General features: G+C 38.0%; 2 protein-coding genes and 1 long non-coding RNA gene across 3 annotated transcripts in view; 2 read left to right on the top strand and 1 right to left on the bottom strand.

The window, feature by feature from the left end:
- Positions 1–263: 263 nt before the first annotated feature.
- On the top strand, positions 264–12,253 carry LOC132704940 (glycerate kinase). Its single transcript, XM_060675289.1, has 4 exons — positions 264–771; positions 1,620–1,897; positions 5,694–6,087; positions 11,238–12,253. Exons 1-4 carry the CDS (start codon positions 303–305, stop codon positions 11,582–11,584), a joined length of 1,488 nt encoding a protein of 495 aa, XP_060531272.1. The 5' UTR covers positions 264–302; the 3' UTR covers positions 11,585–12,253.
- On the bottom strand, positions 6,098–11,215 carry LOC132704946 (uncharacterized). The gene is made up of 3 exons (XR_009619339.1): positions 10,924–11,215; positions 8,191–8,352; positions 6,098–7,958 (listed from the first exon to the last, which is right to left on the bottom strand). It is a non-coding gene; the product is annotated as an uncharacterized LOC132704946 (long non-coding RNA).
- A 250-nt stretch (positions 12,254–12,503) lies between the features above and the next one.
- The window catches only part of LOC132704942 (out at first protein), a 57,607-nt gene continuing 46,129 nt past the window's right edge, over positions 12,504–23,981 (top strand). Inside the window, exon 1 of the mRNA XM_060675292.1 lies at positions 12,504–12,982. Within this exon, the coding sequence (XP_060531275.1) occupies positions 12,644–12,982 (339 nt within the window). The 5' untranslated portion in view covers positions 12,504–12,643. The remainder of the gene's footprint in view (positions 12,983–23,981) is intronic.

Below are 23,981 nucleotides of genomic sequence, written 5' to 3'. Positions count from 1 at the left end.
TTACCTCATGCCTTTGAAAAAATGCCCAATTAATCCTAAAGTTTTCTTTTGTTAGTCTTCGACGTGTGCTCTTTCAGGTGTCATGGAAAACTCACTGCTAATGCTTATCGTACTGCTTAACCTTTACTTTCTAATACAACTCAAAACAAAGTCTCGCATCGTCCAGCACGCGATTTGCGTAACGCTAAATTATCTAAAACGAAAGCGAAACCCTAATCAGCGACCTTAAATTTGGAGGTTAACAGTATCCGACAGGTCGCGAGTTTAGAGCACGCCTATAGCGCCGTTTTCTCGGTAAAAGTATGTTAAACGCTCACCGGGCGTTGCGGCGCGATATTACTAAACTGAGAATAATATTGACGGCGACCATGTGCGATGATATACCTCATTTGAAACGCATATTCGAAGAATGCGTGAAATCGGTTCAACCGGAGAAGTTGATTAGAACCCAAGTCGGCTTGAGAGAGCGCCACCTGTGCGTCAACGGCCAAACTTTTGAGTTGAAGCGTCCGTGTCACGTGGTGGGATTCGGCAAGGCGGTTATGGGAATGGCGTTGAAGATCGAAACGATTCTCGGCCCCGATCTGCAGAGGGCGGTCGTAACTATTCCACAAGGCCTCATCAGCCGCGCGGCAGAGAAGAGTCGTGTGGAATTCATAGAGGGTGCTAGGAACAACTTGCCCGATGACGCGGCGATGCGGGGGGCCTTGGAAATAAAAAACCTAGCGGAGGGCTTAACCGAGGACGATTTATTAATCGTTTTAATATCAGGTAGAGTGATATCGGATATGCAGCGGTTGTTTGTCACGGATTGTTGACACTAATTGCCCGCGTATATCATCTAGCGAATCAATCACCAAATGTTGAATCTTTGCGAATCAATGTTGACGTCTCGTCTTCGGAGCATAAGATATTAAATAATGGCTGCCAGTGAATTACAGCAATTTTAAGCATTTTTTTGTTTTAGGAAAAAAAAAAGCATCAATTCATTCACTTAACATTTGTTTTCAAAGAACAAACCCGCGCATTGGGGACATCCGTCCTTATTTTTAAGAACAATTGAAATTATTTTATTTTTTTATTTATTTTATTTTTTTACGAAATTCTGCATATCTACGTAGAGAGGCCACATAACGCTGGTTGATACCTAAGTTTAGATTAGGGAAAACCTTAAAATTCTGTCGAAAATTGCTAAGAAAACATTTTTTGGCTTGTCAGTACACCAAAAGGGATTAAGATTTATTAGACCGAATAAAGCGAGTCGGTAGTTGACTATCACAAAGGCAACTTATTTCATTTGATGTGCAACACCTGTACTAATGTTAGCAAACTTGTCAATGATTATTTGTTAGATGCAAAAAGAAATGCAGAGAAAAAAACATGGAACAATTTAAAAAAATAAATAGCAATTTTATAACCTTTTTTGTATGTTTCTTTTGCGCGCTTCGTATATTTCTGTTCTTTTCCTTCGGCGTTTTGAAAAATGCCGATTTCAAAATTTTGTGTATGAAAAAGACCATTAGATTCGAAACTGTAAACGTAAGAAACGGAAGCTTGGAGACGGCCCCTAGCCTGATTATTTAAAGGGAGGTTAATGGGAATGACCGTATGGATTTCAGGTGGAGGATCTGCTTTGTTGCCACTACCGAAACCGCCGGTGACTCTTCAAGAGAAATTGACTCTGGTTAGAGACTTGAGTCGCAGTGGAGCGGATATAGCTGAATTAAACACCGTGAGGAAGCAATTGTCTTTATTAAAAGGTGGTGGTCTGGCCAAAATAGCTTACCCGGCCAAGGTGGTGTCCCTCGTATTGTCGGATGTGGTTGGTGATCCTTTGGACGTCATCGCCAGTGGCCCGACTGTGCCAAATCGGACCACAGCCGACAACGCTGTCCGGGTAAGTTAATACGGTGGTTAGTTTCAAACGGTGACCCACATATGGTGCAAGTTCAAGTTATTTTTTTTATCTCGTAGACACTAAATTTGTAGCTCCGGCACAAAGAGAAAATCGCCACTAGTAAAGAATTAAAATATAAGTTGGCGCACTGTCCCCCCTTCCGCCTATCTAGCAGTAGGTTTGCCAGTAGGCGAACTTTGGTCTACGCTGGCTTCTACCCGGTGACCGAAATAAGTGAGCAAACTGTCTGCGACGTATTGTGTAGTGGAAAGTTGTGGCAGTAAATTAAACGAGGAACTGTTTTTTTTTTCGTTGCCCATTAGATGAAGCCAGGGAAAACTATTTTAAAAGCTTTTTTCTCTCTCCTTTCCAGGTAAAGTCCTGTAGTCCACTTTCTCAATTGATTTTATTGCTTACCGCTATATTTCATAGTATATTCAATATCATCCTTGTTTGCAGGCGTTATATTAGCGTAATATAACGTTAGAACAAAGTCACTTCTTTGAAATTAGGTGCCAGGTTCAGGTGCCGATGCTAAGATTACACTTATAAATATATGTATGTTTTCGAAGAAAACAAAAAATAAATCTTATATTAAGAAAGATGTATGCATTCAAACTGAAATTAACATTGCACGGATGCCAGTCAGAATGTTCAAATCAAATAAGTATTTACATATAGATAGCGATAGTTGTTCATTTTTTTATGGTTCAGTTCATTCACTTCCAAGATTAATATTGACAATGTCAAAATTATAGGTTAAAGGTTAGCAAAAAAAAACGAAAATTTCATAATGTACTTGCGAATTGAAATGGGCTTTCTTTTAGGGGCACCCATTATGTTAATTACGATTTTAACTGGTACTTATTTGATATGAAGGAAGTTTGTCAATAAATTTATATAAAAATAATATAATTATAAAAAAAATAATTTTTTCCTTTGTATTTCCCCTATTTAACTAATTATTATTTAAATTTATTTTTATGATACTTAATGTAATTATACCCTACTACGAAGCTTAATAACTCCTTTAACAAAGAAGTTAAACCATTGAAAAAGAACAAGGCTTGAAATGTTTGACAATAGAAAATTTCTATTCTTTAAATTTTTAAATAAATAGTGTTCTTATACAAAACATGGAAAAAGAATACGAATTTGACAAAGCATATAATGGGTGTTTTTTTTCGATGTATAGAACTTTACGTTGGCATTACTGTTCAAGATGGCGACCGATTTAACAGTTGTCACGTGATTTATTCTCAGTTTGGTTTGGCAATTCATCATGAATTCATCAAGTAAGGCGTAGATTCGTCGAATGGGCCCAAAACGAGATTGCCGTGGTTCCCGATTTTCATAAGCGAATTTTATTTAGCGATGAAGCGCACTTCTGGTTGAATGGCTATGTCACCAAACAAAACTGCCGCATTTGGAGCGAAGCTAATCCTCAAGTGTATGTCGAAACACCGTTACATCCAGAAAAACTGACTGAAGAATAGAAATGTTTTATTGTCAAATCCTTCAAGCATTGTTCTTTCTTATTGGTTCAATTTTTCGTTCAGCTTAATCACTTCTTTTTTAGAGGAGTTATTACACTTTGTGGAAGAGCATAATTACATTAAGTGTTATGAAAATACATTTGAATATTGAATATTTTTGTCTCAAAAGCGTAACTCGTAAATTGGTTTAAAAAATTTTAATTTTAAACTAGGTAAAAATAAAAATAACTTTATTAAGGGCACCATATTATTTATTAATAAACATATCATAGTTTTGGAAACCCGCGTATTCAGGGTGTCCGGAAATTGAGTTCGGAAACTTGAAGGAAAGATTCAACGTGGTCAAATAATAGTAGTAAGTCATCTAACAAAAATTGGAAATCGTAATTATTTCCTAGTTACAGATTGTCAAAATTCATTTTTTTAAATTTTATTTTTAAGGCAGTGCGCTTAATTCTCATCAGCATAAGCTTGACTTAGTAAAAGTCATCGTATCAGTGTTTCAGAAATTTGTCACTAGAGGGCACTGTACCTAGAACATTTGTTTTTATTTTCCCTGTATTTTATTTATTTAGACTGATATTGCAAAATAGAACGGATTGCTTTAAGCAAAATCGCAAATTGTGACTCTTGTTTTGAGTCGATGAGTGTTATCGTTTAGTCACAAATCGACTTTTTAATTCTCGGCCCGAATACGCCGCAGTTCTAATTTAGAGAAAGGTGATACTGGATATCGCGGTATGCATTGTTGTTACGGAAAAGCAAGTGGAAATGGAGGCCATATTTATTAACCTGTAGACGACGTGCAATAAATTTTTCAAAACAGTATGCTACAAATTAAAAAAGTAAAAAAATGGGTTAAATCAATGCAATAACATGTTAAATTGAAGTAACATAAATACATTTAACGTTATCGAAAATAAAAAATTATAAATAATAATCGAGAACTAAACAGTACACAACGCTAATTACAATTCATTTTCAAAATGCCCACCTAAACATTTTCTTATACATTTTAAAAAATGCAAGGGAGAAATTGGGGAAATTGCAAATACATTTCCTCATTAAGCGAGCCGTTAAAGAAATGAGATCCCATACGATTATCTCCTATAATCCCTGCCCATAGATTTAAAGAAAACTAGTGCTGATGTTTTCCTTCAATGTTGCAAAATGGCTTTTAAGAATTGCGGCTAACTTTGAATTTTTCCTAAAATATGATTGCACAAAATTACTCTCAATTGCTCATCACCCTCATACAGTGCTTGAACCCGTTGAACATGAAAGTGCCGAAGGTCATTTTCATGCAAAACTTCCCAAACTGTGGAATAAGCAATTCTTTCCTGAGCTGCAAGTTTTCTAGTACTCGTTGACGGGCTCGCCTTCACATTTTGAAGTATTATTCATATGATCATTATTCATATGATCCTCTTTCACCAAGTCTTGTGTGTATGTTGATGAAAGGCTTAGCAGATGTGACGTTTCTATTGGGATAAGCGTCGATATAAAGCCGTCATGCTTGATCTGCATTTCCATTTGCTCTTCCGTAGCTAAAGTGCATATCGCAATATTCAGTATTTGAATATTCTTGATGGTACATCACAGTAGCAATTGGATAATTAGGCTCTTTTCTTAGAAACAAATTTTTAACGGATTGTGGCAATGACGTTTTCAAATTTCATTAAACCCTGTTCACATTTACAGGAAAAATTCGAGCGAATAAAAAATCTATTTGTGGCTGAACGATAAACGATATTTTGCAATATCAGTCTAAATAAATAAAATACAGAGAAAATAAAAAAATGTTCCACGTAAAGTGCCCTCTAGTGAGAGATTTCTGAAAACTTATATTTTGTAACGATGACTTTTACTAAATCAGAGCTGTGTATTAAATACCAGCTTATTCCGTTCCACTGCGTTAAAAATAAAATTTAAAAAAATGGTAACAATTATTTTACCACGTTTAATCTTTCCTCCACCCTGTATAGATATGCTACGCGCGGAACAAATATACAATCCCTCGTAACCCCGTAGAATAACGAACGGCTGCACGTGGAAGGGAAGCGGCCGCGGCCCGCTTATATCTCAACACATCAAAGATCGAACAGAGAGTGCAGAAACTTATATTTTAATTCTGTAAATTTTGGTTATAGCGTTTGAAAAGAAACAGAGAATTGTGGAAAAAAAATTCATCACGTCCTCACTGTTTCGTGTCTTTTAATCCCGAAACGGCTACTCTACTAGATAGCGTCACTCTGTCTATCCGTTTAACCGTTTAATTGAATCCGAGATCGGTTTTCCAGATACTGGAAAAGTACTCTCTATACGCCACGACGTCCGACCGCGTCAAGTCGGCGCTGCTGAATCAATTTGGCGAGGAGCCGGTCACGCGATTCCCTCACGTGACCAACTTTGTTATTGGCAACAACGCGATAGCGTCCGCCGCGGCGGTCAAAGCCGCCGCCTGTTCGGGATTTCAGGCGGTCGTCGTCTCTAATCGCGTCGAAGGGACCGTCGATGACGTAGCCAAATTGTACGCGACTCTGGCACGCAAAGTGATGGAGGCGGCGACGGCGGACGCGGCCAAAACTGATCTGGAGGGGTTTCTGACGAGGTTGCCGTGGAAAACGGAAGAGGGAGCGGTGGAACGCGTGTTAAGGTGGGATTTTTCGCGGAAGATGCTTTTCGTGTTCGCCGGTAAGTAGTCGTCGCCGAGGCGGGTTTATTGCAAATTGGTAGTAACCGCGACGTAAAAAAGGCAGTCTTTGCTTGAAACACTGACCAAAGGCGGAAACAATCAAAGATAGTTTATCTACTTTATTTATTACTTAAAATCAATAAAACATCAATCAATTTGAAATAATTTTCAAAATCGACCTATGTGTTGCGCCGTGTAAGAACGCATAGCACTGGGACGTTACTCGTACATTGATTGCTCCGAAATGCATGAAGACGTTGGGGTTACCATTTTTGGGGAACAGCAAAAGACGGAAGTATCAATCGGTCTCATATTAGGAACCTCCTAAAGAGGAAATGAGCAGAATATTTCTCCAGCTGATGTTGGCTATATCACAGCAATCAACAAGGAATACAGTCAAAGCATGGCCGATTCTAAAAATGCCCTGTGAAGAAACACACAACCCTATTAGCAATGTAATGTGCAACCCCAAGATGACGAGTGCCGGTTGTGCTTGGAAGATGAGGAAACGTCAGAGCACATTTTGTGCAGATACCCGGCGGTTGGAAAAATGAAGTACTCAAAACTGGATTCCGCAACCCTCAGGCTTGAGGATCTGAACTTACTTTCTCATAAAATAACGGACTTTTAACGAAAGTTGAGTCTGATAGGGGAGTGAATTCTTGGGAGTGTGCCGCAATAGATGATTAACACCTAATAATTAAAAATCAAGAAAGCGTAAGCGTAAAAAATTCTTTCATCTTTCGCGAAAACGCCAATCTGCAGTAACCTGCATGTATATATAAATCAGTTCGGTAGAATGCGAAAATATAAATAAAAAACTGAAATAATAACAATAAAATGAAGAGTAGGGTAACAGAAGGCAAAATGGTATTCTTAAAGTTATGGCCAGGATAAAAAAGATGAACAACACTTTTGACACTTGTTTCCTTTCAGTACCCTATTAAACATAAATGAACATAAACAAGTACGGTTTATTTAAAAAAATAAATCATAAAACTTCATTTGGTCCATTTTGCAGTCATAGGAAGGTACAACGGCACCCGCACCCGTATAATGGACCTCAATACAAAACATATAATCCTTGCATGTTTCTCAAGTAAAAACCGCTTTTTCGTCTTCATCTTCAGCGTCAGCACAGGAACAGTGAGCCCAACGTTTTCATGTAAGACACTGGATCCAGCCTTCCCTTGACGTTGAATACAAATACACTCCTCGTCTTATTCTTTACTAGGAGACGACTCGAAAAACTTCTTAGTCTTCTTTTTTTTTCTATTTTTATCATATTTCTGCCTGCATTGTGAAAAACGATTTTTCGTTTGACTTGTTGAACGTTTACTTGCGATATTTGCAATTCCTTTTGATACGACGACGATGTTATTATAGCGGTTATACCTCTTTTTCTGGTCATTCTTTCTGCTCGTTACGTTTTTGGTACCGGCATGATCTGTTCAGGCGAAACGATAACGCTTTTATTTAAAAAGTCTGGAGTGCAAGCGAATCTCTGGGTAAATCGTGGTCAGGCCCAGATTTTTAAGCGACGCCGACGCCTAAATTAATTAGTGGCTTTGAACAAAGTGGCTGAGATTACTTCGTATTTTCTTCTGCCTGGTTATTGTCGGGAATATCGGTAGGGTCTGTTGCCAAGAAATCGGCTTCAGTAAATATAGTGGGATCAGTTGCGTGAAACGAGTTATGCGCAGTAGGTATTGAGCTGCTTTTTCAAAAGCCTTTCCCACAAGTTCTGCTATTTAAAGTTAAAATTGAAAGTAAATCCCACAGCCTTATCGCAATTTTAATTATTGCTTGTTTCATTGATTCTTCGTACCATTTTTTGCCTCTCGGTCTTTCTTTTATAGTTACTAACCATCTGAAAATATTAAAAGGTTTGTTTAAAAGGAGTTCGGGCAAAACGGTTCAAGAGGTGCGTTGTGCCTTTTTGCTATATTCTATGTCAATATGGAACATCAAAAAAATGTGATACAGTTTGAAGCTATTATTTTGCCTTCTATATAGTATCTGCACACTTTATTATAGGGGTAAAAAGGACAGGCATTCAAATATTGTTTCGTTTTATATTAATTTCTATCAAATATAGCTACCTTGGTAAAATTTCGTAGGTCACTCTTGCTGGCTGTCTAAATACTTGGCGATTTTGTTATTTTTGGTATAAAGAAATATCCAGTTCCGTTAAATTTTAATACGCGCAGTGACTTGTTTAATTTTATCGACGCGGATGAAATCCTGAGCTTCGAATTGACGTCCTAAAACAAAATGCTCCGTCATTCTATTCGTCCCGCGCCACCCCGCACCATCGCAGCCCGAAGGCTTTAATCCGAACTACGTCTCAATCCGACTCGACTTTAACTCTTTTCCAGTTTATTCCCCGTATAATTTCATTATTTGCGAAAAGTCGGCCGACAGAGCCGCCTTTGTAACTGCTTCAATTTATCTTCGTGAAGACGATATTATAAATCCCTGTATACAGCGCTCGTTAATAATAATACCGGAAAAAGGGGCGGAGTTGTATACAGGGCGCCCAGTAAGTTATTCGCTACTTTACGACCTTTATCCAGGGTGTTTTTTTAAAGGCATTTGTAACAGTATGCGAAAATCCTTACAATCCTTACTTTCATCATTTTCAGTTCATTTCAAAGGGCCCAAAAAAAATGTTCATAACTATGTGTTTTGTTGTAAATTTTCTCCTTCCTTTTTATTCGAGGCATGATACGAAACCCAGTCAAAAATTGTATTTTTACTGGTTTATTCAAAGTAAATAACAAAAATTGTAAAAAAGTCAGACGAAGCCCAAATGTAAGCAAAGATAACTCCTCGCTGACACCGCATCGAAAGCCCTATTTATTCGATTGTCACATTGTAAAAATGTCTTAATTATTCCAGCCTTTGTATCAGCTAGTCCAAATAAGACTTTATTTTGCTTTCTGTATAAATAAATGTTTTTAAAAACGCTCTCTCGAATTTTGAACATTTAAGTGGCGCAGTCATATTTTCTAAATGACGAACAATTAACCAGAATCTTCCGAGAGTTTCTGTGAAATCGCCAATCGTGGAGAGTACGAAACTTTTGGACATTCGTTACGTGGATTTTCAAATCCTTCAGCACACAGAACCAGCAGCAAGGGAAGCAGAAGGACGGTCTATGTAAAGGAACAACCCGCATGTGACGATACCTCTGTATGAGGTCACTTGAAGGGATAGTTTAATGCTTAATGTTTAATTAGGTTAAAAAAAAATCGTAAATGAGTGATTCTGAAATCGAAAATGAATTCAATTCAAAAGTTAGGAAGCAAAAAAAAACAAGAATGAAAATAATGACCCAACAAGGAAGCTCAAGTAGTAAGAGTAGTGCCTAACCTAGATTTAATTAGAATCTATTTAAATCTAAGGTAGATAACATGAAACCTTACGACGGAAATAGCGACCCGCTAAAGAAATTCATTGCTAAGTGCGAAAGATTAATAAATTCCTCCGTTAGTTTGTTAGATGCGGAACTAAAGAGCCATATCTTCGATTGCATCATAGACAAACTAGTAGCGAAAGCAGAATTAGTGGTAGGCAACCGATCAGAATTGACACATTGTCTAATTCAGGAATTAACTAGAACAAGACCGTTCAAAAAACAACATTTAGTTGATTTCGGTGGTAGGCTGCAACTTTTAAAGAGTAGTACAGCGGATTAGTAATTCAGAAAACAAAATGCATTTAAAACAACCAGATCTTTAGAGGAAGCCATTGCTTATGTCTCTGAATTTGAAAAGTTCGAAAACCTCTACGGGAATAGAAGCAACACAAAGTCAAAACAATTCCAAATACCCAACTTCCAACAAAACACTACAAATTTTTCAAAGAAACTTCCACAGGCTACTGCAATGCTTTTTACAAAACTTCTGGGTTCCTCCTGCGTCGGTTTTTGCTTAGTCGAAATTGCTGATGTTTCGCCAATCATCCTGTTGGCTTCTTCAGAGCTTGACTGAAACTGCTGGACCGTTCGGAGCCAGTATTATCTTATCCGGACTTTACAAAGAGGTTTGAATTAACAACCAACGCATCAAAATATGGCATCTCAGGAATTTTATACCAAGACGGACACCCAACATGCTACGCATCAAGAACGCTGAACCCGACAGAGATAAACTACTCGACAATTGAAAAGGAACTCTTAGCCAATTGTTTGGAACTGTAAATATTATAGACCTTATTTATTCGGACAAAAATTCATTATTTACACGGATCATAAACCTCTACAGTGGCTAATTCCGAACCTACGTTTATATAAACTTTTTTTCCGTTTCTGTTGATTGTTGATTCTGCAGCCGAGCCTTGACGCATGTTTTTTGGCAAAATGAGCCAAACAAATCCTTTTTTTCAAATATTTCTGAAGACACCCAAACGAAATTTTTACAATAGCTTTGTTACAGAAATATCGCTAGAGGGGGTGATTATGCCTCGAAATTTTTTCTTTGTAGGTATATTTTTAATTTTTTGCACAAAAACGATATTTTTTAATCAATTTTCATAAAAAAGCGTCAGAAAAAGTTTAGGTTTTAGCAATCAATGCTGATATCAGGAAATAATGCTTGTTTCAAAACCAACTACTAAATAAAAGAAAAGTAAAAATAGAAGTAATAAAAGTAACGATTTTTCGGGGTCGTTTTTTCGGAGCTATATCTTCTGAAGAGGATATTTTCGGATACATTTTTACTAACCAAAACTATTTTTTGATATTCCATTTACGCTAGAAATTACGCGTCCTGTCATTTTTCCAAATAATGTTAGGACCGAGACGGCCACAAAGCGACGTCGCTGCGACATACCTTTCATGCAATTTTCACATTGAACGGACCATTTAACAAAAAAATATAGGCGCGCCTCCTTAACCCTTCCACCTCCCATAAAATTGCTTTCGGCGGGTCGAAAATTAATTAAAAACTCGTAAGTAGTTCCTCATCCGGGAGGGGATATAATCCCGCAACTCCATCAAACCCGAAATAATTAGCCCGTCAAGCGGGGAGGGGGGTCAGGGGCGACGGGATCTCCGATGCCATTACGACGGTCGCCGCCCCCCAAAAATAACACTTTTATTAAAATCTCAGTCTCGTCGGGGCGGTAATTAATTTCTATGTTGCAGGCGAGACGACTGTGGTGGTGACCGGGGGCGGCACGGGGGGCAGGAACCAACAATTAGCCCTCGCCTTCTCGATCGCGCTTAATAATGCAGAAACGGCCGACGTTTCGTTTCTTAGCGGCGGCACTGACGGGATCGACGGGCCGACGGAGGCGGCGGGTGCCGCCGCCTACGGCGGCATGGTGGCTGATTGTTCCCGGCAGGATATCAACCCCCGGGATTATCTGGAAAATAACGACTCGCACGGGTTTTATTCAGCGTTTGACGGTGGTCGGTTTTTGGTAAAGGTCGGTCATACCGGCACCAACGTTATGGACATGCATCTACTGGCCGTCAGTCCTGGACATTAGACGCGTTTATTTTCATTTTAATTTTTAATAAATAAGGGCACTTAATGATTTGTTTAATAACTTAAATGACTAGGCATTAAAAAAAAAGAATGTCTAAGAATACCAAACCAACCAAACATTGTCTTCAATAATTAACATTTTCAGAGCGCTTCTATTCTGGATCGTTTGTTACACCTTTTAATACATCTCAGTCAACTATTTCCAGAGTTGTATTTAACGTAATTAGAAATATTGCGATCACACATCGTTGAAATGCCGCTCTCTAAATAAAGAAATTCGAGAAATAGATCATAATACAAAACTTTTATTAAATTGTTGGACTTCTCTTAAACCTATTTTTTCAGCTTTATCAAATCATTCACAAACGTGGAACTATTGGTTCTTTTTCGAATGCGTAGTGTGGTAATTGTGTTTAAACTTGATTAAAGTTACATAAAACTTAGCTTTATTTCCCAGCTTCTACCGCGAACAGCCGTTGGAAATACAAAATAATCATTCAATCAGATTTTGGTTATTGTAAGAATTGTTCCTTCAAACAAAAGAAAAGAACAGCTTGTTTTAAAAAAGTGCCACCATGATTAATAATTAATCTTCGTAACCGCTTATTTCTAATCACTCAAGAAATCGCTTCCTGAATTTTGGTTAGTTAAGAACCACCCTATTTATTACGCGTGCAATCAAACAATTTTATTGAACTTACATTCTGATCGTACCACCACGACTGACACGCGCGACTTTCTGCAAAATTTTCGGGTTATTTGAAATTTCTTTGCTCGAAACCACAATAAAAAGGTTCGCGCGCTGACGGAGACAAACTTAAAAATTTGTCGAAACGGCAAGGGAGAGAACCGCGGGGAAGATAATTATTAAATTTATGGCATTTTCGCCTTGTTCAAATTAGTTCCCGACATGTAACGAACGGACACGAATCGATATCCACATGGCCGACAAGCGAAACGAATTCGCAACGTTGCCATCACCAGCCGCGATAATCTGCTACGTATTTGTTACTAGTGAAGTGCCTGCTGTCGATGAACCAATCTGTGTTCTTGCCTTAAGATGCCAAATGAAAATCGCACTGATTACGTTACTTCACAAATTATAAAATCCCATGCGCCCTTTTATGGCTTACGAGGAACTGACGACTTCGTGCAAAGCGGCAACGCCGACCGCGCGCGATCAACATTCTATCGAAACTCTGGAGCCGCGTCGGTTTCAGTTTCGGCGAAGTCAAGTTTGGTGTGTGACGTAAACCGCTTAATTCGTCGCGAACGTTGTGTTTCGCAAACAATGTCGCCGAAGCGAGCTTTTGAACCGTATCGCACACTGTTTGTGGTCTGCACTTGTTTTCTGCGTCTCAACACGGACTGTCAGCTGATCATCAACGTTCGAAATCAGGTAAACGCTGCCGATCTTCACGGCCTAACCTCGAATTCTATGCTCCGGTTTGTTTACAGTTTGCTACTTGCCGTGTTTTTCTACGCGACGACGACGGACTGCGGTTATTCGCGACAATAAATTTAAATTGCGGGTTTTTGAGGCCGTGGCGCGCGGTGGCGTTGGCGGAGAAATTTGCATTTTTATCGAAAATACACAAACGCCGAGTAGCCAATTTCGCGAGGTATCGAGTTAAATTTTAGGGGTTTTAACGTGTGTGTTCGTCGTAGGAAGCGATGGAAAGCGGTGCTGGAATATTCATCAAACGCGGGTTATTTTGTGCGGGGTTGTATTTAAAATGCTCCACGTAAAAGCTTTTTAAAGCGCGATCGGATCGAGAGGACGGGAATAAGTAAAAAGCGTCCTGTCGAATAACGGGAGATCGGATTGATAATCGTTATGAATATATCTCTCTTTATTTTCGCCGTCTACAGAAAAGTGATTTGCAATCGGGGCCGCGTGGGCGTGGGGCGTTATTATGTTCTGAAACATTTTTAAAAATTACCGCACACGTTTGTTGTATGGAAAAACGATTATTATGAAGGGTTTTAAAGAAACTGAAGATAATGTTCTGGGCTCGGGTAAGACTGGAAAACGAGTGTCAGCTTTGAAACGGTTATTAACTTCGTCTTATTTTTTTAGATTAAGGACAAGCCATAAATTGTCGTGGATATCGAAAAAATGGAAAAGCAATGTTTATCGGAGTTCGGGAAACACTCGAAAACCTGACAGGGATGTTTTTCTCTATTTTTGCATGCAGAAGATAGTGCCGTTGCATGTAATTCAACGACAGGAACTTGGCGAATGAGCTTAGGATAGTTTTTGATAGAAAACAAACTGAAAATGATAAGAATAAAAATAAAAACTATAATGAAAACATAACCAGCTTTTATTCGATTTATTTGTATTTTTATCTGAAAACCAAAGTGGTTATCTTGTTGGAATTGAAATCCCCGTAGTCGCATTAAATAAGTTGCTTTTTACGCACCTTCATGTTGACTTATTTGGTCTTTATATTAAAAAGGAGAAACTCGGAGCTTGTTTTTTTCATTGCACAGAAAAATTAAGAATACCTTCTGCTATGGTGACCGAAGCTTGATCTTTTCCAAATTGGTTTTTAAAACGCTCCTCTTTTTTATTATGCCGCGTAGGGAAGCCCTGAACTAACTCATTTTGTCAAGTGAAACTCGCATGTGCGCAAGGAGTTCAAAATACTCTAAAACAACAAACAACATTTGTTTAATTTTGATTGTGTTTTTTTAAGTCTAATTTTTAATTATATGTTAACAATAATTGACAATAAATTATTTATCTCAGGATTGTGTTTGTTTTGATATGCCATCAGGAATTGTTTGGTGGATGACATTGCTTGAGGAATACACTGTGGTTGACATGAATGAACGGGACAGAGGTTAAAATAATTGTTTCAGATATTCAGATATTAATCATGTTTGGAAATGATTATCGGAATGATAATATGGATTTACTTTTTATTTTATTTATGTTATGGTGAGGGACCGCGTTTTCTGCCGAACAAAATCGCGTGAATTTGGGTCGGGAATGTTGAGACGTCCGTTCTCAAAATATCCTAATGGAATCTAGAAACACCTTGTATAATGTGCACCCGAGCGAACGTTACGGGTTTTATTGTATCATTACGTATTCATTTAGTGTCCGAAATGGCGTCGTTTTAGGGACAATCCGCCCCTTAATCCCCCTTAACGCCGGACGCCCTCGTAGCAAATCCCGAAATCCGAAGAGCCGAATTAAAATTTGGGCTAAGGGTTTGGAGTTGGAGGAAAGAGGAGTAGGTTAATCCTAAAGCATTATATGCAATGACCTTTGTGGTTATGATTTGACCGTTTACTTATTTGTGACTATATTAAAAAAAACAGTGTAATATGCAATAGAATATACTTTATTATCAAAATAAAAAGAAAATGTCATTGGGAAATGTGTGTTTTTAACTATGACTTTTTTCATCGCCTTAGTCGGTTTTATTAAGAGGTCGCTCAAAATGTCGGCTATTCCGCCTAAGTGTTCGGCCGCATCCGCCCAAACTCATAAGTCGAAAATAATGCGGTATACGTGGAAGACAAGGAAAAGACCAAACCTTCTCCGGATAAAAGTTTTTGCCAAAAGATGCGCGGCGTTATTTAAAAAGGCGAACAGATTTATCCCGTGGATGAAATTCCTTTGAAAATCGCTAGCCGATCTCGGTTCGTTAAAACAACGTACAAAGGAGTTTCCTCCGGCTCCGTATGGCAAAGCGGAAGGTTGAAATGATTTGGTGGTGCCTGGCAAGAAAGAGAATCGACGCTGAATTTGCGTAACTGAAAGTGAGAAATGCAGCTGTTGAAATGAACTGTAATTATTAATTTGAGCCCCTCTTGATCGTTCAACATTCCTCTTTCACTTTACGCCAGGAGAAATACCAAAAGAACCCTTCTAAATGAAGACTGAAAAGTGCGTGAATAGTAACAGCGGTACGGTCTAATATTCACCTTAGGATTACGAGAGAAATAAAATTCTGACTTAGTTTTAGAGTTGAGTGCGTGAGAATATTCATTGCATGCTCTTCCTAATAAATTGAAAATAAAATATCTCTATCGTCCAACATTCATTACCGCCACACATGAAAGACCCCACCTCGCCATATTTCTTTACAAGTTGTAAGTGGTCCTGCAATTTTCCTCATTCCCTAGAGAGACCGACTTGTTGGGGGATAAGAGATTTATCCGTTCGTCGACCTGTATTGGCCTAAATGGCCTCATTGTCCTAAATTATACTTTTAATAGTCACAAGACGTCTGGGATACCGGAGAGAATGTGCCCATAAATGCCTGTGAAGACGTCGTGAGGTCGATCAGTTTATCGGGCGCAGGCCGTAGGGCACCAAACATTGATCGGTACAATGACGTTCGATCCTACATAAAGAAATTGCGGCATCTATTTCAATACCTACCTCATGCGGACGTCCAATGACTTGCCTCGTGGAAATAAATGGCGTAAATAGAGAACAGTAGATGCACGTCCAGTTCGTTGCTGAACGAATCGTTCGTCCTTCTCGTTGTTCTATTTCCCTGCGAGAAGGCATATTCTTAATTCTGGGTCAGTTCCCTTTTTGCGGTTTTTGAACTTCCAGTGTCTGTAGATACATCCCTATCACAGTTGTTCAAGTTAGGCTTCGTTATGATCAACATAATGTCGTAGTGATGTTTTCTCGTCTCGAAGTGTTCCTGGTCCTATATCTCTAACGGAAGCTTTGTCTTTTCGTTCCTCTCAAAGTCCCTGGCACAGAACTTCAATAGGATATGAAGGATACACTAAACGACTAAACGCTGTTCCTGTTCTTAGATTCTATTTTTTGGTTTTTTGGTCTACAGCGCCAATTTTTTTTTTCGTAGCGGTGGGTAATCCCTAGAGGTCGTATTTTTTCCCGAATAGGCGGGGATGTCTTCGCCGAATTCTCTGACGAAACAATTTCCTAAACGACCGCGTGCAGTCGTCTCGCGTCACTTAGGGCGTCGCGGCGCCGACGGGCGCGCCCTTTGTCCGGAACGATGCCGTCAGACGTCGCGACTCCGAGGAAACTTTAATCTCTAAATGTAATGTAGATGTCACGTATAAAAGGCGAGGGGAATTCCTATATATATCCGGGGGATCGGAGGGGAAGACTGAGACGACGGAAAAGGAAAAATCTATATGAGTCGCAGTGGAGCCGCTTAGCGACGAGTTGGCAAAAAATACAGTTGTGGTTGTGGTAAAAAATGATTGACTCAGAATAGTCCGTGGCAGCTCCAAGAGTTGTTTCGCTGATTTCGCCGAGAGCAAATGCTATACCGAATGTTCCAGTAACCAATAAGCACCAAAACGGGAGAAGTTGGGTGTGGTTGGAAGTATAGGCGTTCGAACTAGGAAGTCGAGTTAATCCGCCCGAAAGTTGGATAACTTGGATCATTTACCCGCCGCGACAAACTCGAACCTCCGTAAATATTAATTTAAAGGAAAATTACGACTAAGGGTCGACTCTACGGCGAGGACGTGCAGCTGCACTGCAGGAGCGCGCCGACTTGTTCGGCGACACGACATGCTTGCCGTAGTCAGCAGCGTTGTGAAAATTTTAAAAATGTAAGAAGAAAAATTATGTTTCATCAGTATTGCCTCGGAATATAATATTCTCGAAATATAAAAAACGGACAATGTTTAATTAGGTAATCTTTGAAGAACGCATTAGCATGTATCAAAAAATAGAACTTGGAACGTGGTACAATGTTACATCCTGATTCCGAAAAACTATAAATGCATCAATAATAATGCGTGAAATCCGGTACTCAACGTTAGTTTCTTTACACTTTCGGCACGAAAGTTTTCGCACCTTTGAGATGGCTTCTGCGACCCTATTTCATCTCACGACGCCACGGCGCAGCCGGTAGGATAATCGCGCAAATTCGGTTTTTCCACTCGTCCCTCGAAATCTGACGAACTTGCAGTTTTATGCGATTTCGAGGCCGACGAATTTATGCAAATTTCGTGTTTGCGCGGGAATCATCTAATCCAATATGGCCGATTACGTTTGCTTTGAAATTTCGTCGAAACGCGGGAATCGTCGTCGTCTTCGTATACCGAGCGAATTTCCACCGAAAGAGGCAAAAGACCCCCGGCATCGCTTTTTTTTGGACGTATGTGGATCGCCAGAAAATTTTTGAAATACGTTTTTTTTTGATAATTTAATGTGTTGTTTGTGATTAAATTTATTTGTTGTAAATTCCAATGGTGCGCTCTTCAAGAGTTATTTTTTTAATATTCTATTTACCCTGGACACATCAAGTCTATCAAGTAAAAAACTTAACCTTGATAAATGTTAACGGCGGCAAAACTTGGTCTCACCTAGCGATATTTTATCATGTTTAAGTGGAGACACAAGTCTATAGTTTTCGATGTGTGTGATACGATCAAAGACCAGAAAAAAAAGAACGCAGTCCTTGACGGAAAGTGAAACTACACTCTCGTTCGTCGAGAGACTCTCCACGTGAAGGTGAAAATCGCATCGTTTTTCTCCCTCTCTGGAATTAATTGGCCACCGGCGGGAGAAAAACGAGCTTATCGCGGCCGGACTTTATTTGTTGTTCTGTTTCGGCGGAGCCTGGCAAATTCGCCTGTTTTAACTTTCCGTGCCCCTGAGAGTTATGATGTATTAAGCGTTTTGATTTATTGAGGTCGCGACGGTTAGTTAAATCAACTGGTCTCTATTGTACTATTTTTTCCTTTTTTTTTTGTTCATGGGTAATCACTAAACCAACCAAACCAATACACGGTTTTCACGGAAGGAATCGGATGAAACAAGTCAAGGGCAATCGCAAAGAAGCGAGGAAGGGGTTTGACTGTGGAGAAAAATATTTTCATTCACGAAAACGTCACTAATATAGCAATCAATTATTTTATTGCTAGATCAAAGAATAAAGAAAAACAAAACAAAAAATGAAAAAGTCACTAATTGTGATCACTATATAGCAATCAATTATTTTATTGCTAGATCAAAGAATAAAGAAAAACAAAACAAAAAATGAAAGAAAAGTCACTAATTGTGATCACTCTGGGAGAATGTTTGTTGTACAACATACACTGAAATAATCTGTGTGTGATTTAGTTTTGATCAATTCGCTCAGTTAGTCATTTAACTGTACGATTGGGGTCTAAATGTAGCCTATATGCGTTGCCAAAATGGTGGGTGCTTTCATTAAACAGCACTGGCGGTTTATATTAGTCGGAACCGCGCTAATATGGCCGACTGCTCATTACCCGGATATTATAAGTCTACCTGAGCGCGAGCTCCATTGTCAGTCGCTGGATTTGGAACTGCTCGACAAAGTGCCCTTTGTTACTACTTTGTGTTTGTTTGCTCTAGACCGAGTTTAGAGCCGAGACTTTAATTGGACCACAATCGCACAGTGTCGTACGCTTTTTATTATTGGATATTGGATTTTATTATTGGAAAATTCTACTGAAAATGCATCCAGCCATCGTCGCTGCCATAGTGTCACATTGATTGTTAATTTGTATTGCTGGAAGCCATGGTGGCAATCAAACAATATAACGTGATTTGACAGAAGTACTTTAAGCCCTCCAGCGCATTATGGAAAGCAGACCCAGCCAGAATGTTTCTTTAATATCGTCTCGAGCAGACTACCGCTGCGTTTCCTTTCTATAGCCCCGCATTTGTCTTCTGTTACATACGCGTTATGTCATGAATAAACGTCATAGTCTTTATTTAAACAGTTCACCCAACAACCCCCCTCCCTCTCCAGGCATAGTTCCATCCGTCAGCTCTTCCGCTTGTGGCGCCTTAGAGCGCGTTATTGCCATGTTACCTCCGCACCTGCGGAATCCGCCTTTATTCCGAGGACAATGCAAGAATGAAAGGGCCGGTGGCGTTTATTAAGTACCTTTTCATATATTACCATAAAACAGCACATTTGATATTCGTTTTAAAAACCTTAAATTTCAATCATTTCTCAATCCATTGCGGAATATTTATATATGTTATTATATAATTATATATTATATATAATATATATAATAATTATATATAATAAATTATATATTATATATTTTTTTCAACCTTTTTTTTTCGTCGCTTTTGCGAACGCTGAGTTAAATTTTCTGCCATATAAAAGTACTTACGAGGAACGTCCAGCCAGTTTCTCAGAAGATGACGACTTGAACATGATCTCAAGTAAATATCAATCCTACAAACTAGGAATGTTATTTTTTTTGTTATTTTTTTGGTGAGTGAACGATAGAGTAAAAAGTTGGTTTCAAAAGTTATGAGGAAATGGTAAATACGAAAGTTATAAAAATTGTTAAGATACACAATTTAAAATTATTTTAAAGTATACAGGATCGCTTAAAAAAGCGTGACGAATAAAACATGCGTACATGTTTTAACATTTTGTTTTGAATTCCTTTTAAAATTCTTCAACGCCTTTATTAATAATAAAAATTATAAGAATTCAAACCAAAATTTAAAGATAGGGTGTAACATTTAAAAAAATGTGTTTTTCATTAGGCTCTTTTGAGTCACTCTTCTTATATACTTCAAAATAATTTTTAATTGTGCATCCTAACAACATTTACAACTTTTGTATTTACCATTTTCTCATCACTTTTGAAACCAATGAGACAATGAACTTTACTCAGTTTTAATATTACATAGTTTTACTGCAAAATAAAATGTTTAACGTAGGTGTAGCATTTTTTACTGTTTTACTGTTACTGTTTTTTCTTTGCTGTATTTATAAAATATAAGATCCTACTCTGCTGATCAGTCTTTTGTTTGTTCAAAGAAAAAAAAATTAGCGCTATAGCTGATTTAACAATCTATTCTGGCATTGATATAAATATTTTTTTATTATTATTTATTATTTATTAACGGATAGTCGAAATGAAGTAAGGACAATATTTTCCTAGCTAAACCTAGACATGCATTTTATCCACTGCGCAAGTCAATGAAGTTCCAGTCGCGCATTGCCTATTTCGATTTTGGTTCGTCGTGCCGAGTTAAGCATAGGTGATAGTCTTACCAATTTCTGGTCATTTATTTAGAGTAAGAAGAATCGCAGATTCGCGCATCCTAGCCACGCTGTCCTATTCTAATCAGCCATGCCTTGTGCCTAGTATGGTTGTTGCAGCTTTTGCTAAGTACTTTGGTAGCGTTTACACCATATCCCAGCCAGATCCATGTTCATCTTCAACCGTGTCCTTTAATTTCGATTTAGTCAACATACCTAAGTTTGCCATCCAGGATGTCTTATCAGCAAGCAAAGCACTCAAAAGTAAAATGACTGCCGGTCCTGACAGCATACCAAGTTTTATCATGAGAAACTGTTCCCACGCACTGTGTGCTCCCTTAAGTCCCATTTTTACCCTTGTATTTGAAATGGGTGTTTATCCAGAACCCTGGAAAATTGCCAAGGTGTATCCTATTCTCAAAAGAAATATTGGAAATGATATTACATAAATTTATCTTTGTTCAAATTCGAAATCCACTCTCCACTCAACAACATAGATTTATGCGAAAAGATCATTTATCAGGACGTCCAATTTTCGAAGACTTTTTCCAACATTTGTGGCCGTATATCGACAATAACACTGCGAATGTTGTCTTCCAAATGAACAAGCGTTTGTGGCTTATCCGTAGAGACTAATGACTTTACATAGCCCCACAGAAAGTAGTCTAGCGGTGTTAAATCACAAGATCTTGGAGGCCAATTCACAGGTCCAAAACGTGAAATTAGGCGGTCACCAAACGTGTCTTTCAATAAATCGATTGTGGCACGAGCTGTGTGACATGTTGCGCCGTCTTGTTGAAATCACATCTCCTGGACATCATGGTTATTTAATTCAGGCATGAAAGAGTTAGTAATCATAGCTCTATACCGATCACCATTGACTGTAACGTTCTGGCCATTATCGTTTTTGAAGAAGTACGGGCCAATGATTCCACCAGCCCATAAAGCGCACCAAACAGTCAGTTTTTCTGGATGTAACGGTGTTTTGACATACACTTGAGGATTAGCTTCGCTCCAAATGCGGCAGTTTTGTTTGTTGACGTAGCCATTCAACCAGAAGTGCGCTTCATCGCTAAACAAAATTAGCTTATGAAAATCGGGAACAACGGCAATTTCGTTTTGGGCCCATTCGAAGAATCTACGCCTTACTTGATGATCGTTTGGCTTCAATTCTTGCACGAGTTGGACTTTGTAAGCACGTAAATCAAGATCCTTCCATAAAGTGGGTGGACACAGATCCAATTACTGTGTTCGATGGCGGATGGACTCATTCGGGTCTTCCTCAATGCTACGCTCTACAGCAGCAATAGCTTCTTCTGTACGCACCGTACAGCGTCTCTGGGGATGCGAGTTATCAATAAGAGTAAACGTGGAGCGAAAACGTTCCATGGTTAATCGAATTAAGTGCTCTGACCCACGATTTTGTCGAGGATAAAATGGACGTAGTGCGCGATACGTATTCCGCACAGAACCATTATTTTCGAAATAAAATTGCACTATTTGCAAGCGTTGTTCAGGCGTGAGTCTATTCATGACGAATTGCCAAACCAAACTGAGAATAAATCACTTGACAGCTGTTAAATCTTGAACAGTTATGCCAACTTAAAGTTTTATACATCGAAAAAAAAAACACCCATTATATAGTTATGAAAAGTAACAATGGACAATTTCGTTAAAGAAAACTGTAGGTATTAGAAAATGTAACCAAGAAAATTAAAAACTAAAACAAGTCAATAAACAATTAGCCCTAAATGATGAACATTAGCAAAACATAAAATGTCGTTTCTTGTCTCAAAATTTAAAAAACATTTTCTTACCGGCTACCGGGCTGTAGACACTAGTATCAATTCACACAATAATTTCTGCGCGGGTTTTCTAAAAGTGTAAGCTCACATGAAAAGTTCTAAAAGGTCGAAATATTTTTTTCCAGATGCCCACTCCAGACTGGTTTTGTAGACAAGATTGTGGTTTATGCCACAACTACGACTTACCTTTAATTATAATAGCGTTTTATATAGTGTTTTGTTAACTCGTTTTGAAGTTCACAGAACATATATTGACATGTTAGAGAATGAGCACAATGTAAAAATATAAATGAATAAATACATGAATTATTTAATAAGGTCTTTATTGAAAAGAATAATATACATTGTTGCTTATAAACGCAATAAGAAATTAAATAAAAATACAGGCTACATTTTTTAATAGCATAATAATATTTATTTTTTATTTACACCATGGCGCCTGACATAAGATGCTTCAGTGTTACTCTTCAAGGAATTCTTATATTGCTTGATGAAAGCAATAAAAAAATTATTCATTTATAATGAAGCTATTGTTAATTATTAGTAGAATAACTAAAGCAAAAATTTAATTAACTGTAGATTCGAAACAAAATTTAAATCAGAAGCAATATGTTACTGTACTTTTCAAAAACTGATGACCGCTGGTTATTCTGTGCCAGGTTTTTCTATAACTTCTAATGTTGTTTCGACTATCCCTGAAGATTAAAGATCTGCTGGTTTCTGCTCTAGTTTTACCTAGGAAAGAAATTATTATTTTGACTTGTTTGGAAATAAAACCCAAAAATGTCTCCCTAGGAACAAAAATTTCTCTTATGTTCAAGATGGAAAATTTTCAGTCACAAATTATGCAGGAAAAATATCAAAATAATATTTTTGAGGAATGTGGAATTATTTGATAAATTTTATCAGTAGGGTTAAATATACATCAGGAATGAAATAGTTAAATAAGTAAAAAAAAAATAGAAAAAGAAGGTACTATTTGGCACTCTAAATATGGGCTGTTAAGTACCATCGGCAAATAGAATGGCCAGCAAACAAGTAACCCAATTTACAATTGATCACAATATCTACTTAAAAGATACAGCACTGCCTACTTTATCAAGAGTTTACTTACCACCTCTTCTATAAACGGCAGCTCCATTTTTGACAAGGAATATTATTCATTGTTTCATTATAATTTCATCTTTTAGTAAATTTAAAACTTAAATGTAAATTGAATGACACTACCTGGATAAGTGATTATTATATCAAAACTAGGACACAGACATACATGCAAGTCTACAAAAAAAAATGGTATAGAGAACATGGATCAGTCCCATAACTTGTTATACTAAATAGTTATTCACACAAGGGAGGTAGGTGATACCTACGAGTCAAAGACATAGCTTACTCTCGAGCCAAGCAAATAGTGGGAGACTAATCAACAACTCTTCTTCCCAAGTTCTGCATATAATACTTTTCCTGCTCAAGTTGTCCCGAATCCAACAAGCAGATTTACAAAATTAGTATTTATTGATAGAACTGTTTCTATTTAATCAGTGTTAAATTGTGTGTGTACGTACTGCAGTATTCCTTCCTTAGGAGG

The sequence above is a fragment of the Cylas formicarius genome, unplaced genomic scaffold (genome assembly GCF_029955315.1).
Source record: "Cylas formicarius isolate icCylForm1 unplaced genomic scaffold, icCylForm1.1 PGA_scaffold_7__23_contigs__length_41026272, whole genome shotgun sequence".
Taxonomy (NCBI): Eukaryota; Metazoa; Arthropoda; class Insecta; order Coleoptera; family Brentidae; genus Cylas; species Cylas formicarius.
Note: the sequence above shows the minus strand (reverse complement) of the source record. Positions and strands in the feature narration are given on the sequence as shown.